Source organism: Chelonia mydas, chromosome 18 (genome assembly GCF_015237465.2).
Source record: "Chelonia mydas isolate rCheMyd1 chromosome 18, rCheMyd1.pri.v2, whole genome shotgun sequence".
NCBI classification, from domain to species: domain Eukaryota; kingdom Metazoa; phylum Chordata; order Testudines; family Cheloniidae; genus Chelonia; species Chelonia mydas.
The window spans coordinates 8,114,009-8,131,176 of record NC_051258.2 but is presented as its reverse complement, the minus strand read 5'-3'; the positions used below and the strand labels follow the sequence as shown (position 1 = coordinate 8,131,176).

The window sequence follows — 17,168 nt, the reverse complement described above, 5'->3', positions numbered from 1 at the left end:
TGAGAACAGGAGGGGTGGTACGATGTATGTCCACTTGTCATTACCCCTCTCCTCAGCTGTTGTCCATCTGAAGTAGTAAGGCCTTATGATTTACAGGCCTTCTCTCTTTCCCGCCTCCCCCCACCCCTGTTTCTCTTCCTGTTTTTCTGTCCTCTGTTCAGGCATTGTTTCTAAGATTCTGCACTGAAGCAAATGGTTGGAATAGCCTTTGTTGCTGGGGTGGGAAGGAAGTCCTGGCCTTGGACCCTGCTTGGGGTGTCTGACCCTGCTCAGAAGGGATAGAGAGGGATTGATAAGACACACTCTTCTTTTGGAAAGTGTAAAAGCAAAGCCCAGTTAAGCTATAGCTCCCTCCCCAAAGCAAGCAGACATTTAATTAGGGTGAGTTGGAGAAGGAAAACTCTCGGGTGCTTTTCAAAACTCTGTACAAGAAGAACTGAAAATCTGAGTACTAGGCACCTTCCTGTGTGGCATGTTTACAGGAGACAGGAAATCTCAGCCCAAAGGCAAGGCTTCATAATGGGGCATCAGGTTATTGAAGTCTGCATTTTCTAAAGGTTGTAGGCAGTGTTGTTGTAGCCATGTTGGTCCCCGGATACTAGAGACACAAGGTGGGTGAGGGAATCATCTTTTATTGGAACAACTTCTGATGGTGAAAGAGACCAGCTTTCGAGCTACATGGAGCTCTTCTTCAGATCTGGGAAAGGTACTCAGTGGGTCACAGCTCTGTCTGACCATGGATTTAGCTGTGACATTTTGATACCTTTCCAGATCTGAGAAGAGCTCTGTGTAGCTCGAAAGCTGGTCTCTTTCACCATCAGAAGTTGGTCCAGTAAAAGATGTTCCCACACCCACCTTGTCTATCCGTTTTCTAAAGGGTCTGTTATTCTATAGGCTAAAACAAACTGACTTGTCCCTTTTCTCCTCCTTGTAGAAGGTGCCTACCAGTAACACAGAGGGAGGCTGGTCCTACTCGCTGGCTGAATTTATCCGACATAATGATATGCCAATACATGAAGCTGCAGACAAGGCCCTGAAAACTTTCCAGGAGGAGTTCATGCCAGTTGAAACCTTTTCTGAATTTTTGGATGTGGCTGGTCAGTATTAACTTTACCTTTTAAAGGCTGTTTTTGTGTAATTCAGGACTGGAAATATGTAATTTATGTAACTTGCTTTTAGAAATACGTGGAGGGAGGTGGGGGGAATGATGGGATCTTAAACCACCTGGTGCCTTCTAGGTCACTTTAAAAAGCATTCTTTTTGGAGAGTCTTCTGTTTCTCTCTGCAATCTGCATTCACCTCTGTAGGGATGCATGGGGTGAAATACACTTGTTTCCTAAAAATTCACCTTCTGCCATTTCCCCATCTGCAAAATGGAGATAAATGAGAATTATCTTTGTAAAGGACTTTGAGATCCATCAGTGAAGAATGTTGTAGGATATATATGCTGCTGCTTCTGCTTCCACAGCTGAATTTGTAATATGACACAATTACTACAGCAGATGATTCCAATTTCAAAAGAGGATTGCAAAGGAATTAACAGGAACAGATGAACTTCTAAGCAACAATGTTCCTGTATTCATTTAAACATCCCCAGTAATAAGGACCAAATGAAATGTAAAACATAAGCTGTAGGAGTGGAATTGTTTAACATAGAGTGGTCTTCCACAAGGCAGGAGCAGGGGCTTTGGACACCTATTTTATTTTAGGTCTTACCCTTCTGTATTAACAGGGGCATCTTGCTGCTGTTTGACTTGGTTTATATTTTCTAGGATCCTCTCTCGTTTTTGTAAGTTCATCATGGGTACTAAATGTGTCAGTATTTGATAGGGTACCAGCTTCCACGGGATCTATATCTCCAGGAAACCAGAGAAACTCACCCACTGGGGAGCTACTCTTCATCATTTTATCCTGCCCAACTCCTATCCTTACTAGTTAGCCGTCGTCATTGCTCATCGTCCAGCCTCTTAGCAGAAGATGCCACTACCCTCAAATAACTTTTGGACTGCAGCATCTGTGCTACAGATGCTCCCCACTCTTCTGCATCAGCTTCTAAATGTATGTGTAGTGCCAATATTTTGTGGCATTTCTACATCACTTCTGTAGGTAGGTTGTGAAGTTAAGCACCAGACTGAACTCGTTACACCTAAAATGAGGCCTTGACTGGAATCCCCAGTTTAGACATCACTGCCAGTCACTCGTGTAGCTGTACCTAGTGCAAACCCTTTGTATAGGCAGGATAAACAGCTGTACGCTGCAGTTTGCCCTGGTAAACTGCACTGGTGCAAATAGCAGCTTTACTTGTCTACATTGGGGTTGGCACTGACTGCTCTCTTCAGGCCTTGCGAGTCTGTTAGCCAAGTTGATTGACATGGGTCTGCTGTTCTCAGATCTCAGCAAGTATATATTTGCTTTAAAACAGTATTCTGAGTGGCCGGTCTGTGATGAGGCCAGTGGTGGTTGTAGCCTGCCTGTTTTCTGAATCCACCTCTAGGTGCCCTGATGGTAAAAGATGCCTGGTGATTCAGAAGGGCAGGCAGCTCCTGACTAACTTATTTGTGCTGTTTTTTCAGGACTATTATCAGAAATCAACGACCCTGACAGCTTCCTCAAGGATCTTTTGAACTCCATTCCCTGAGCAGAGAGAAGCAACTTGCAAAGATCTACAGTAGCTTGCCTTCCATCTCTTTGTGCAGTCTTTCCCTCCCCCAAGTAGTGCTGCATTTTTTTATTTTCTACACTTTTTTTTGTTTTTTTTCTTGGAGTGATTTGGGATTTAGGCTTCTTGTTTTATCTGGTATTTCAGTGCTTCTATATATAAAGCCTTGTGTATTCCAGGCAATCGAAGGAACTTGTACAGACTGAGGAATCCCAGCCAGTGAATCTTAACACTTTTTAGTGTGCACCTCTTTGAAATTAAATAAATTAAACACAAAAGGTCAAAGTGGGTTTGACTAGTAATTTAACCAGCCAGTGACAGCACCAGGTTCCCTTTTGTCTTGTATCTCAGAGCTCCTTTGTTACTGCAATTCACTTGGGTTCAGGGCTGTTGCTCTTTTCAGCCCATAATGTGGACGAAGAGCATGTAAAAACCCACTGAGTTGCAGGGGTCAAGGACTCCGTTTGTGATGCTACATTTACTGACCCATTTTTTGTACAGTATAAACCAGATTTTCTCTTTTTGTTGTGTTAGGGGTCTATGGAATGCAAGGACAGCATGTTATGCTTGATTCCTTCATAGTTATTCTGAAGAGAGGATCGCTTTCATCAGGGCAGTGATTTCTCTTAATGCCTTGTGTGTTTCTCCTTTCATTGAGCCTACTGGGATTTAATATTATAAATGATTGATGCATGTTTTGTGTACCGAGGTCTTTCTAGATTCCATTCACTCTAGGGCTGTTTTCAAAACAAGAGTGCACACTAGTGGGTTGGGTAATTTACCATACAGGGAGATCTCACCTATACAGGGGATAGCGTTAAGGAAATTGGACAGTTTTGCAATTAAAACCTGTTCCTTAGTGTCTGATAAAGTTTTGATTCCTTTGAGAACCGTGTGAGGAATAGACAAAGGAGGCATGTCAAGATGGCTGCCAATCCTTTTAATGGTATCAGGCTTGCGTTCTGTGGGGTGTACCCTAGTTTGAATCCAGGCATCAGTCTTTTGAACACAACCTTGGCTCTTCTCAGCAAGTTATGCATGTTGGTAACTTACCTTTGCCATCATCTCTGCTGTCGTGTCACCAGCTTCAGTCTGGTTAACCTGGAATCCAATAAAGCTTTCCCCATCCTTCTGTCTCTGTATGAATGTGAATTTCAGCGAATCAAACTCGGTCCCATAACTTAGCATTGGGTGACCAGTAAACAGTAGTTCAGAGACCGAGTAACTAAGCAGACCCTCTGATGCCATTATTAGCCTTGGGCATGTATTGATAAGAAGACAGGTGGTGGAACACTCCATGGGAGGTGTCTCTGGGCACTCAGGCCAGTTCCAATTGTCTGATTAGATTCGGAGGGGGGCGGGGTGGCGGCGCGGGGTTGGAGTACAGAATAGCCAACAGAACAGTGGGGGTGTTTATTAAGAATAGATTGAGGCAACATATCTTAAGAGAAATGCAAGGGAAGTTTCAGAGGGATAAATTAAGCTCTATCTATAGATCTTCCTTGCTGTGTAAGGCACTGATAGCCTGGGTGGAGAATGAAGTATTCTAAGCAAGACTATCTCAACGTAGCTCCCTGTTAACAAGGCAAGTGCAGTGTAATAATTCTGTGCAGTTGGGGAGATTCTCGCGGGTTAAGCACTAGACCAGAGATGAGAATCGCCTCTTCTTTGCAGAGCACTTATTTGCAAGGACAGACTTGACAGTCTCAAGTCTGTTTTTACTTTCAAATCACCATGTGACACCAGTGGCCCAAAAAACAAATACAAAATGCTTAAACACTCAGAGATAGGAGTACAACTCCAACACCAGTATGGTTCAGTACAGCTTCAGATGCACCCCATGTATTGCTGTCAGGAGTCAGATGCTACTAAAGTCGGATTTCTTGCATAAGGAAAGGACCTTTCACGCCCGTATAATTAAGAAATTCATGAGAAGGTGTTTTTGAGAGTAACTTGTAGAAAGCAAGACTCAGCTTGTATCAAGAACCCAAATCTGTGCTGCCATTCATGTCAGCTTCTACTTTCTGTGATTCTAATGTGCCAGTCGTCATGGTATCTAGGAACCAGGTACAAAAATAATGTGTTACTACTTCATTTAGACTGCCCACCTCACAGAAAAAGGGAGACTGTTTATTAGCTAAGCTCATGATTAAAATGTAACAGCTACCAAACAACTGTTTATCATTTGACAATGCTATGAAGGAAATTAACCACTGCTTGCCATTGCCAGATGTCTTGCTGTAATGTTCTAAAAAAGCCATATTCTTTTCCGTTCCTTTCTTGCCCTCCAGCAATAAATAGAGCCCACAGCCTAATTTCCTGAGCTTTCCATCTGTAAATGGACTAAGGTTTTATTTGTCTGGGTCTTAGTTGTATAACATTTGGCAGATTTTTGCCCTGAACAAGGCGTACTCTTCTTGTGGTTTAGCAAAGCTTGGGGGTAAATTACCAGTGTAAACAGAGTTGGTATTCTACCTGCTCATTCTGTGTTTTCACATGACTGTGGTCGAAGCATCACGTTTCCTTTTCATCTATGCGGAGTTAGCCCGCTGGGCACTATAGTCGCTTAAAAATAATGCAGCCGTCAACAAAAAAAAAAATCTTCCAAATATATTACCAGCTCCTACCCATTTACATGGCATTTTTCTCTTGTTTTTCCTTGTCACATAACAGTAATGCTTGGGCTTAAAGGTTGGCTCTGTCAATATTGATATGTGATAGGCCTTGTCCTCACGCAAACTTGCACTGGTTTAATTAAAGGTGTGTGTTAAAGATGATTCAGTTAAACAAGACCGAAGTCCTCTGTACACCTTCATTTCGGATTATATTGATGCAGCTTAAATAGGTTCTTTAGCAATTTAAAGTAAATCACAATAAACCACTCAACAAAAAAGTATGTAGGATTTTGCACTGGTTTAATTATATTTTATTTTTAAACCAGAGCAATTTTTCCCATGTGTATAAATCACAGTGTCCCAAAGGCAGGATTATGACTTGAGAGCAGTCATAGAATCCAGTCTGTGATGGGACATGTCAAATTATGGGGAAGCCTACAACTAAGATTGATGATTGGTCTGGTCGGTCTTAAATATCTTAGCGGGAGCAAACAGTGTGTTGACCACATCTACAGAGCATAATAAATTGGGAGGGACTGACCACCAGTGAGGAGGTAAAAGGAACTAGACTATTTAGAAATGTGGGAAAAAGAAAAAAATCAGTTTGGAAAGTTTCTAGCGAGCGTGTAAAGAAAACTAATCTGAAAGACCGTAATGCTAAGACTCGTTTGCTTTCCACTGTCACCTAGGACATGAGTGTGCAGTGCATTCTGGCTGCAGTAAAGGCCAATGTAATTTTAGTTACACAGGCTCACAGGGCAGGGGCCAGAACCACTGCCAGGCATAAGCAAACTAAGCAATTGCTTAGGGCCCCGAGCAACTCAAGGGGGCCCCCTGTTAATTACTATGGGGGGGAGGATATTCCTGCTTAGGGCCCCCAAAAGGGGTGCACAGACACTGGCAGGGACATAAGTGTGGAGCCATCCTTGGAATTTAGTGTTCGATTCTAGGAACCATGATAAGATATTGACAAATTAGAGGAATTTCAGAAAAGAGGAATTGGGGGCTGATGCAACTGACTTCACCAAGCCTGTTCGTTCTTAATTGATGACTTGGGACAAGAATAATGACTGTACAAATGTTAAAGGGGCCAGATGCCAAGGAGAGAAAGGAGTTATTTAGGACAGGAAAGAAGGGCTACAGCTAGGAGTAAGAGGATCGAACTAAGAGAATCTAGTCTGAATATCGGGGGAAAATCCTGATAGTGAAATTTAAGGCTATAGAAGAGTTGTAAAGTGGTGGATGCCCCATTGCTTGGGACCTCTAAAATGACTGGATAATACATGAGTCAATATATAACAGTGAACAATGCTTCACTGGCTGACCTGGGATGAACTGTGTGACCTATGAGATCTGCTTCATTTCTGCATCTATGAGACAAGCACTTCCCCAAAACAAAGATCTGAAATGGTTGCAATGAGACAAGCCAGGCAGATTGCTTATTATTTAACATTTGTAAATAGTGTCTCACAGCGAAAACAAAGACTGTCCCTACTCCATTAACAACAATATTCTCTTCTTTCACACCTGCTCTACTGGGAAAGCCCCGTTAGATGGAATTAACTTGTTGCCTTTGCTGAAGTTGCAATGCTGGATTTTGCAATTGCAGCAAATGACTCTGTGAATCATATTAAAACCAAACCATGCGAACAATCAAGAACCTGAAAGTTGCTCATTTCAAAAGACCTAGCAACAAGGTTTCCAGCTGCTAATAGAATGTGACTTTTTATTACTTTGTCTTCATTAGCAATTTTAAGAGGAGTTCCTGTTCATATGCCAGCAGTTTGAGAACTCTAAAAACTTCTTGTTTCTTTCCCTCCTGCCCACCCTTGCAGACAAGGAAACTTTAGAAGTCCTGGAGTTTACAATCAGATCATGACAACACTTACACTGATGGGGCTGAAATCCATCAGCTCCTCAAAGTCTCTCCCTCCAACACAGTTTTCAACCCTTTTGTGAGTAATTGCTCTGGTACATTTCTGGTAATGCTACAGGAGATAAACACAGTGTACGGCGTGCCTAGCAATAGCTCCCATCTGGATTTTAGTGTAGCAGGGATCTCATTGGCCCAAATCCCCTCCTCTCATGTTAGTATTTGCACTCTGCATTTTCTCCAGTTGTTATAAACAGCTTTGCTACTTCTGTCGTGTTCTCTCTATTCCAGAATACTAACTGTTGATGTTTTGCAAAGAAATTGCACCCTCGACAACTTGACCTTTCCTTAGCTTAATTGTGGCTCCTTGTGGTTCAGAATAGTTTCCGTACACTTATCCAGTAGAGTGGCCTGGTGTTCTCTTGTCTTCCTAGAGTCAGACATCCAGATCTTTTCTCTAGGCTCTGCACACTGAAATCCTCCTTTGTGTTCCTCTGTTGTACCTACACGTTTTTTTAGAAGACTAACATTGTGGTGACCAGAAGCACACACCTTACTGCCTCTATACCTCCCTGCCCCGTTGCACATTAGTGTTTCCTCTTAGAAATGTGTATCCCACAGTTTCATCTCTGTGTTTTGTGTCTCAGTCTAGTTGCCTAGAGTATTTTCAAACAAACACTGAAACTGCTACTGCGGAGCATAAACATACACATCGTGAACTGAAATACCTTACAAAGGTTCTGAGTTTCCAGTGCAATAAAGGCAAAGCTTAATTCTTCTTTAATAGACAACAAATGGATAGCTTGTGGTTAAGGGGATCAGGAGATGGGGGTTTAAATCCCAGCTATGCCACACAAACTACCTGCTTGGGCAAGTCACTGAATCTTTGTGCCTCAGTTCCCCATCTGTAAAATGGGAAAAATAACCCTCCATTTCTCTGTCTTGTCTTATTTAGACTGTGAGCTTTGTGTGTGCACAGTACCAAGCTCAGTGAGTCCTTTGGCTGGGGCTCTAAGCACTACCATAATACAAACAAAATCACTTTCATCCATAACCATCATCGATTCCTCCAGTTCCCCTAGCTACAGCTAGGTCGCTTTCAAAAAGATGCGGAGGCACTGCCTGGTGGGCCACCAGCAAAAAGGCAAGGAGATAAACGTGAGCCAGCACCCTCAGAGCCATTTGAACACATGTACTTGCCTAGCACGAATGTGTTTACATTGGCAGAAACCTCCCACCACAGCGTTGCTGGACTGCTTGAAGCAGTTTAACAGTACCCCTTGTTCACCACAAGATCTACCAGTTGTTATATAACAACGGGGCCTGGAGAACAAGCAACTCGATCATTTAGGTTTTGGAAGAACAAGCAATTAACGTGAACTTGGGGAGAGATACAGGAAGAAATGTAGCTGTGGTTTGTCTCCGTTACAGTATAGCTTGAAATGATGCAGTCTCCTTGCAATGGCTGATTTTTCCCTCATTAATGAACCAGATGTTCTATCTGCCTCTGTTTTTTGTTAAGCACTTTGGGTGGGATTTTCAAGGGAGCCGAAGGGAGTCAGCCACCCAAATTATTGAAATTCAAATTCCCTTCGGCTCCTTTGAAAAGCCCAGATGCAGTTTAGAAAGTTGTTTTGTCTCCACCAACATAGGCTGGCACCTTCCTCCTCCTGAGTCAAAACACAGTTTGCTCTTGAGTATTTCAAGCTCAGGATTTGCCTGCTCCTGCTGTGCTTTGAGTTTTGTTTGTTGGCCGTAGCATTGCTCCATTGCCTACACTGAATTACCTGAACCGCTTCTCTGCCTTCTGCTTTTAATCCACAAAAAACAGATTTTTTTTGGCTTCTTGCCCTTCAGTTTATATCACACTTTCTTTAAAATCATCTTATCCACCACTTGTGGTTTATTACTACCGTGTTTATACTGCAGTATCTCCCAAAGGCCCTAGTTGGAGCAGGGCACCATTGTAATACAGACTGTACAAACCAATAAGACAAAAGACAGTCCTTGTCCTAAAGGCTTAACGCAACCCATCATCTTTCTCCTTTTCCTATTATAAAACAATAAAATCATTCAATTCTCTAACACAATTACAGCCACCACCACCAGAAGTTCTTGTTGAAATACATATACAATTAGCATCTCATGGGCAAATACAGCTAGTTTCCATCTTGTATTAACTAGACTACAGGCATTGATCTAAAGACAATTCTACACGGTCATGGAACCTGTTCACTGTCTTAAGAACATAAGAATGGCCCATGCTGGGTCCGAGCAATGGTCCATCTTGCCCAGTATCCTGTCTTTCAACAGTGGCCAGTGCCAGACACCTAAAAGGAAATGAACAGAACAGGGCAATTATTGAGTGATCCATCCCCTGTCATCCAGTCCCAGCTTCTGGCAGTCAGAGGTTTAGGGACACCCGGAGCATGAGGTTGCGTCCCTGACCATCTTGGCTAATAGCTATTGATGGACTTATCCTCCATGAACTTAGCTAAATCTTTTTTTGAACTCAGTTATATTTTTGGCCTTCACAATAGCGCTTGGCAATGAGTTCCACAGGTTGACTGTGCACTGTGTGAAGGAGTACTTCCTTATGTTCACTTTAAACCTGCTGCCTATTCATTTCATTGGGTGACCCCTGCTTCTTGTGTTCTGAGAAGGGGTAAATAACACTTCCCTAGTCACTTTCTCCATACTATTCACGATTTTATAGATCTGTATCATATTTCCCCCCCACACACACACACACATCCCTAGTCATCTCTTTTCTAAAATGAACAGTTCCAGTCTTTTTAATCTCTCCTCCATGGAAGTAGTTCCATACCCCTAATCACTTGTGTTGCCCTTTTCTGTACCTTTTCCTGTTCTAATATATCTTTTTTTTGAGATGGAGCAACCAGAACAGCACACACAGTTCAAGGTGTGGGCGTACCATGGATTTATATACAGTGACATGATATTTTTCTGTCTTATCTATTCCTTTCCTAATGGTTCTAACATGCTGTTAGCTTTTTTGACTGCTGCTGCACATTGTGTGGATGTTTTCAGAGCACTATCCACAATGACTCCAAGATTTGTTTATTTCTTGAGTGGTAACAGCTAATTTAGAATCCATCATTTTGTATGTATAGTTGGGATTATATTTTCCAACATGCACTACTTTGCACTTATCAACATTTGAATTTCATCTGCTATTTTGTTGTCCATTCACCCTGTTTTGTGAGATCCCTTTGTAACTCTTCACAGTCAACTTTGAAGTCAACTATCTTGAGCAATTTTGTACTGTCTGCAGCCTTTGCCACCTCACTTTTACCCTCTTTTCCAGATCATTTATTAATATGTTGAACAGCAGTATAGATCGGTGGTAGACCCCACTCTTTACCTCTTTCCATTGTGAAAACTGACAGTTTTACCTACCCTTTGTTCTCCTGTCTTTTAACCAGTTACTGATCTAGGAGTCAACCGTCCCTGTTATCCTATGACTGCTTACTTTGCTTAAGAGCCTTTGGTGTGAGACCTTCTCAAAGGCTTTCTGAAAGTCCTAGGACACTGTTTTGACTTATCCACGTATTTTGTTGACACTCTCAAAGAATTCTAATAGATTGGTGAGGCAAGATTTCCATTTACACAAATCACGTTGGCTCTTCCCCATATTGTGTTCATCTATTTGTCTGATAACTCTGTGCTTTACTTCTGTTCTGTTCTTTTAGCAAGCCTGGCAGGCATAATCCGTTTGACAAAGAATGTAGATGAACCAAATAATTCAAAATGTTTCTTATTTGCCATTTCTGGTGTCTTCCTGCTGTTGCATTCATGGGCTGAGGGAGTAATACAATACTTTGTCCAATAGTGGCTTTCGGTGAAGGATCTCAAAGTGCTTAAAAAACAATAACTAAGTTTCATGACACCTCAGGAGGTAAAATAGATACCTTCCCCATGTTACAGATGGAAGAGACAGTCATCAAGAAGTGAAGTGACTTCCTAAAGTCAGCAACTAAGTCAGTGGCAGAATCAGGAACAGAACTTCTGACTCCCATTCCTGGATTATGCTCCGTTTGGTAGAAGAGAATAAACAAACATTTTTAGGGCATCTGATCTGGTCATCATCGAACTGAGGAACTGATTCTAGTATGGCACAATAGAGCCACTGGCTGTATAAACTTCCCTCTAGAGACCTAATGCACCTCAGCTAAGCTGCAGCACCTATTGCTATCACCAGACCAATGTATGGTGTTGAGTCCAGCCTTTCACGTTGCCTCCAACTTCCTATTTAAATCAGAGCTGTTTGTTTAGAACAACTGTCCTAAAAGCCACAGAGTGCAGAGATGATGTTTTCCCAGTTCTTTTCAAGCAAGTTCTAGGCGTATCTGGCAAGACTTTATTTAGAAAGCCATTGTCTCCAAAATGTATCACGTTTATGATACATGCCTGATTCTAGATTACAAAGTCACATTGGCCTGTACATGCTTCTCTGTTTTGATAGGTAGCCAAGCCTCCTTAAAGCAGTAAGCATGGCCGTAAGCATGGATGATTAAGAGAACATGAGGGCAAAGAGAAAACGTGATACTTGGCTTGGAATCAACGGTGTTGAATTATTTTAAAGCATCTTCTATAAAATCCTATCATATGAAAGTACCATTTTATCTTACCAAGAATTACTGGAGAGTAAAACTATTTATCCTCATCCCCTAAATCAGGCCGAACGCACACCATCTCAGTCGAGGTCAGTACGACAATTTTTAAAATGCTTCACTGGCAGATTGTCGTGCAGTATTGACTCCTTTTGCAACAGGACCATAGCTGAAACCAGTGGTCCATATAGCCCAGTATCCTGCCTCCAACGGTGGCCAGGTGCAGATACAAGAAACTGCATCATGGATCATTTGGAAATAGCCTTTCCCCCAGGACAAGTTTCCTCTTACCCCCTCAGTCAGCGGTTGGTTTGTGTCCTGAAGGATGATGGTTTAGAATAACAAGAACCTCTTTAATAAGGCTTGGAAGAGACAAAAACAGAAAATTCACCAGGTGTGTAAACAGATTCAAAGAAAAGGCAATTCATCATGATTTCCCTTTCAAGTCAAATGCCATGTTCTCCTGCTTGCCCTCATTTCTCGACACATGCTCGATTTGCTCATCCTTGCTTCAGGTGCTGATGTGCACTGCTTGCCACAATACATTTCAATTACCTATCTGCCCACAGCTTGCTACACCTTCTTAATGTTACCAACTGGTAGCATCTTGCTTTGAAGGCATGCATGGTAAACGTGAGGCATGTTGGAAAATGCTTACCGCTCTGATGAGTAGATAGCCATGAGATTAAACACTGGGAAACACCCAGAATCAAGATTATAAAACCCAGGCAAGCCCGAATGCTGTGCTGAGACTAGGAGATATCACCATCCTGGATAAGGTCTGCAGAGAATCAATATTTTGAGTCAAAGAATTGGAGCTGTTAGGAGCTCTGACTCTAAGAACCTGGCCTGGGTCAGATATCAGGAACTAAAACAGCACCTTTCCTTTCATGGTGAAAAAGGTCACATCTTCGGCCATTGCAATAAACAGCAGAACAATGTTGGTTGTTCTTGCTCAACAGAGTGAGGAAGTGCCTGCTAACTTGTCTTGGCTTCCTTTCATTAAAGTGTAGGGTTAAACACAGAGCCCCTTCTTGGTTTCCTAAAGGAGATCAGGGTGTTTGTATCAGAGGATTGCTAGCTCAATTAATGTTTATCCCAAAATGTTAAAATGTGTGGAAATTTCCGCACCTCTGTGTCTGGGAATGGTTCTGGCTTTATTGCAGGGAGATTGTCTTGGAAAATGGCACTGCTGTGTCTTTTTACCTTGAGTTTGACCTAGGAAGGATAGCCTCCCACTCACACTACGTCCCTCGCTCCTGCTTGGTCACCAAGCCTTGTGCACGGTTCGTTCCTGACCACTCTCTCTCCCCGAACCAAGTATCGAGGACTTCCTTGTGAGCTCCCTTTCCTCTGTTGTTCTAATCTAGGCCGCTCTAACAGGCCTGGCTCTTTTCCCCATGAAAACCTTCCTTTCTTCTGTTCTGAAAATTCCCTGGCTGGCTTTCACCTGACTTTGCACATCCTGGCCCTCGAGAGGGAGACATTTATTGATCTTTTAGTGGGGGAGTTGCATATTGGGAAGAGGGTGTGTGCAGAAGAGTCCAGATGAAGAGGAAACAGATGGGAGGATATATTATGTCATGGGAAATGGGTGCCTCCTTGCAGGAAGTAAGTTTTACACCTTTACATTCATGTCATTGCCAATTGTATTAGTTCTGATAAAGGCCAAGATGATGCTGAGATTTTAAAGTGACTGGGGAAAAGTTTGCTCTCCATTGCCCGGAATATAATATAATTTTAAAAAACCTCTTCTAACTTTTCTCCTATTTGCTTATGAAAAGAGCTATTAACTGTCTGCTGCTCACATAAAAGAGACGCCAAGACATTTACAAACACAGCAACAAATCCCCAAAGGGAAATTGCTGCCAGATAAAGAATGGGAGAGAGAGAGCATAAGCCAAGGGATCTGGCTTAAGATCTAAGCACAGAATTTGGAATAATAATCCTCCCCAGAACCACAGGGTCAAATTCTGATGGGGCTGAGTCTGCCATTACTAATCCACAGTAGACAACCTAAATACCCTGCAGTTCTGTAACTGGAGGGGCTCCTAGCAGACAGCCACCAAGGTCAAGTCAAAATTCAAGCTGAAAAAAAAAATTACCTTTTGGGTCCACGGGCCCACACTCCACTTTGATAATCTACCCTCCCTCCTTCTGTAGATCTCCATTAATATCAGCGGGCAGCTACACGCATGGAGAGCTGGATGCTAAACCAAGTCCTGCTCTGTGCTTCTAAAGGGTGAATTTTAACATTACAATGTTTTTTTTTTTTTTTCATATCTGAGCTACACGAATGTGATCCCAAATCAAGTCAATACAAGGGACACTTGCAGCAACAGTCAGAGAAGCTAGAGATGGAAAAGACGTATTAGTTTGGTCTTATGTTTTCCACAGCAAAGAGAGAATTAGATAAACCCAAATGAATGGTATTCTATGTAAAAATTTCGTAATGTCTGCAATCTTCTTAGCTGTTGCCTCTTGGGGCCCTAACTGGGAAAAGGACTCTGTTTTGTTGGGTACTGTACATACACATAGTAAGAGACAGTCCCTGCCCTGAGCAGCTTTCAGTCTAAACAGACAAGCCCGATGTTCTCATCTGACAGATGTGGAACTGGGGCACAGAGAGTTTGTGATTTGATCAAGGCCACCAAGGAAGAGTAAAAAAGAGCCAGACAATGAACACTGATCTCTTGTATTTTAAACCATCATTTTAACCACACTTGCCTCCAATGGGGTTGCAAAAACTGATAGCAAGAATTTGGCCCCTTACAGATACCCTGATGCATTATATTGCTAATGGAAATCCAATCAAATTGCATCACAACTAATGCCTCCTTTTAACTCCAGTTCCCTTTTGCCTTCCATGCAAGTGTTTACAGATGGGATGAAAATGAAAATATATCCCTACCTGTTACAGCACTAAGAATGAGGCTTTGCATTTATATAGCACCTCTCCCCTGCAAAGGTTAAAACGCTATGCAAACAATAATTGAGTCCCATGACAGTCCTAGAGATGTGGTCATGTGAGATCCATTTTACACAGGGACAGTTTAACGCCCTTTATAGAAAGTGTCCTAGACACCTGAATTAACGAGGTTTCTATAATGCTTGGCTGCTGATTCTACCAGAGGAGCAGCCGTTTCAGTACTTCAGAGGCGCACTGTGCAAGCTACCCCCGTCCTCACCCAGCTCCAGCAATTCTTCTGACCTCCAACCCTGTTCCAGACCAGGCCTTCTGTGGATCACGGCCAGCTCATCATGCCGAGTTGTGTGGTCGTTTTATGAGAGACCTGAACAAACCCACTGGACTCATTTTCAGTCGTAACATAAGCTACGATATGAAGGGCACTCTCTTGATTAAAGGTTACTGCATTAACCCAGAGTACTCCCTCAGCCCAGCAGAATTGTGATATCAGTATTAACTGCCAAGTCCCTCAATACTACCACCCGATGCCTACTCAGCTAGCTGTGATACTAGCAGGAGTGCGGTTACCATTGTGGCCAGCCTCCGTCGGTAATCTTTTGCCCTGTAGAATACAATGCCATGGGACAGAGACGCAAGTGTCCCTCTGGCTGGAATGCCACTAAGTTTGGTTCCGAATGTTGCAGGTTCAATTTTTCCCTAAGCTAAACCTTTTTTTTTATTGCTTGCATGTTATACGCTCCCCATCCCCCAGCTTCCTGCTACTGAACAGAGTTGGGGGCAGAAATGTCCCCCAGAGCCTGGACACAGTGGGGAAGAGACGGTGGTATGTTTCTCCTACACACATGCACGCTCCAAGACTAGGTGATGCGTGCTAACACGGGTGAGAGCCAGGAGCAGGAGGCTAGCCACTGTCCCAGCAACAGGGCTGGTAGCAAGGCCAGAGGAACAAGCGTGCACATCATAGGACTGTTACTGAGACAGTGTGCTCCGTTGGATAGGGACTGGGAGTCAGGGGACCTAGATTCTTTTCCTAACTCTCCCACTGACCTGCTCCAACGCCTTGGGAAAGGCACTTCATGTCGCCGTACCTCTGTTTTCCCTCTGTCAAATAGAGATGACAATGGCCCTTCTTTGTAAGGGACAATGAAGACGCATGGATCGTGTAAGTTATCAAAATCCTAAACAGACCCAAATCCTGATGTTTAAATCAACCCCACCAGCCTCACAGTGAATGTACAAACTCTAGCTGTCACCTTTATTGGTGACATCTTAAAACGTTTTGTATTCTCCTCATGTCTTATTAACATTTTACTAGCGAGGATAATATGCTGTTCAGCAGTTTTATGCACATGCAGCCACTGTTTCTACAGGTCCCAAAGCCAAACAGGGAATTATAACCCCCCGCCCCCCCCCCGATTCCATCACGTTTTTCCCAACACATACGCCACCCTCTCCTCCCTGCCCTTGATGTGGGTCTGAGAACTTCAAGAGACGCCAGGGTGATGTTAGCACATTAAATAAGCATCGTCTACAAAAACACACAATAACCCGAAGCACAAAATCTCCTGTCTGGTAAAAGCAGATGTTCTTCCATTTCTTTTTTCCTAGTGAGCCCTGGGGCTGGAGGGAGGAGAAGTGAGTTATCAATCAGAAATGTTCCTTGTTTCCTAACTTTCCACTTACGTTGGGTGGGGGAGATGATACAGAATACTTATATAAGCATGCTCCTAAGCCTCTTCCCCATCTCCCTCTGAGCATTAAGGAATTTAAGGAGGTTTCCACACTGCAAGAAAGCAGATCTTCCTTTTGGGAACACACCACCACCTTAAAACCCATTTATGGGATCACATGTATTTCCTTCCCTAATAAAACTAAAAGTAATTTGAATTCCTAAATCAAAAGTATTATTGAGTTTTCATTCAGTCCCTTTTGTGCAGCAACTTATAGCCAAAACCAACTGTCCCACACAGCAGGCTCTACCTCACCTCACAGATCCTAAATTCGCAATCTGCTCACACAGAAAGCCTGGACACCTAATGCTTCTGAATTCACTGCTGATGTTGGAAAAACATCCCAACTGCGAGCAACTAGACGTCAGAGCCAATTTAGAATTATTGAGCCAAGTTCTGCTCTCATGGACACCGGTGTGAATTCAGATTAACTTTGTTGAGGAGTAACTATAGATTTACATCAGAATAAGTGAGAGCAGAACTTGATCCCATTGACTTTAACCTTGTAGAAGAGAATTCTGAGTGGTTGCAGTTTGAGGGAGCTCTCATATCCTGCCTGGACTAGTTGACTCAATTAAAAAAATAAAGTAAACAGATGGCATGAAAGATAAAGTTCACATAAAAAAATTGGAGAGTTCTTAGACTCTCCAAGGTTATAAAGTGGACTAATTATTCGAGAGACTCTGATATTCATGACACAAGAGCTTTACCTCGCTTGGCATAACTCC

At 42.7% G+C, this 17,168-nt stretch overlaps 1 protein-coding gene and 1 long non-coding RNA gene across 6 annotated transcripts in view; one reads left to right on the top strand and one right to left on the bottom strand.

Annotated features, from left to right (window-relative positions):
• UBR4 (ubiquitin protein ligase E3 component n-recognin 4) overlaps positions 1-3,787 on the top strand; it is a 114,864-nt gene extending 111,077 nt beyond the window's left edge. For all 5 annotated transcript variants that reach the window (XM_037881067.2, XM_043531898.1, XM_037881065.2 and 2 more), the window contains 2 exons: positions 935-1,097; positions 2,574-3,787. In XM_037881067.2, the coding sequence (XP_037736995.1) occupies positions 935-1,097; positions 2,574-2,638 (228 nt within the window). In that variant the 3' untranslated portion in view covers positions 2,639-3,787. The remainder of the gene's footprint in view (positions 1-934; positions 1,098-2,573) is intronic.
• A 5,653-nt stretch (positions 3,788-9,440) lies between these two features.
• Positions 9,441-17,168, bottom strand: part of LOC122463290 — a 31,715-nt gene continuing 23,987 nt past the window's right edge. The window contains exon 4 of the long non-coding RNA XR_006286491.1: positions 9,441-9,477. This is a non-coding gene — a long non-coding RNA (uncharacterized LOC122463290). The remainder of the gene's footprint in view (positions 9,478-17,168) is intronic.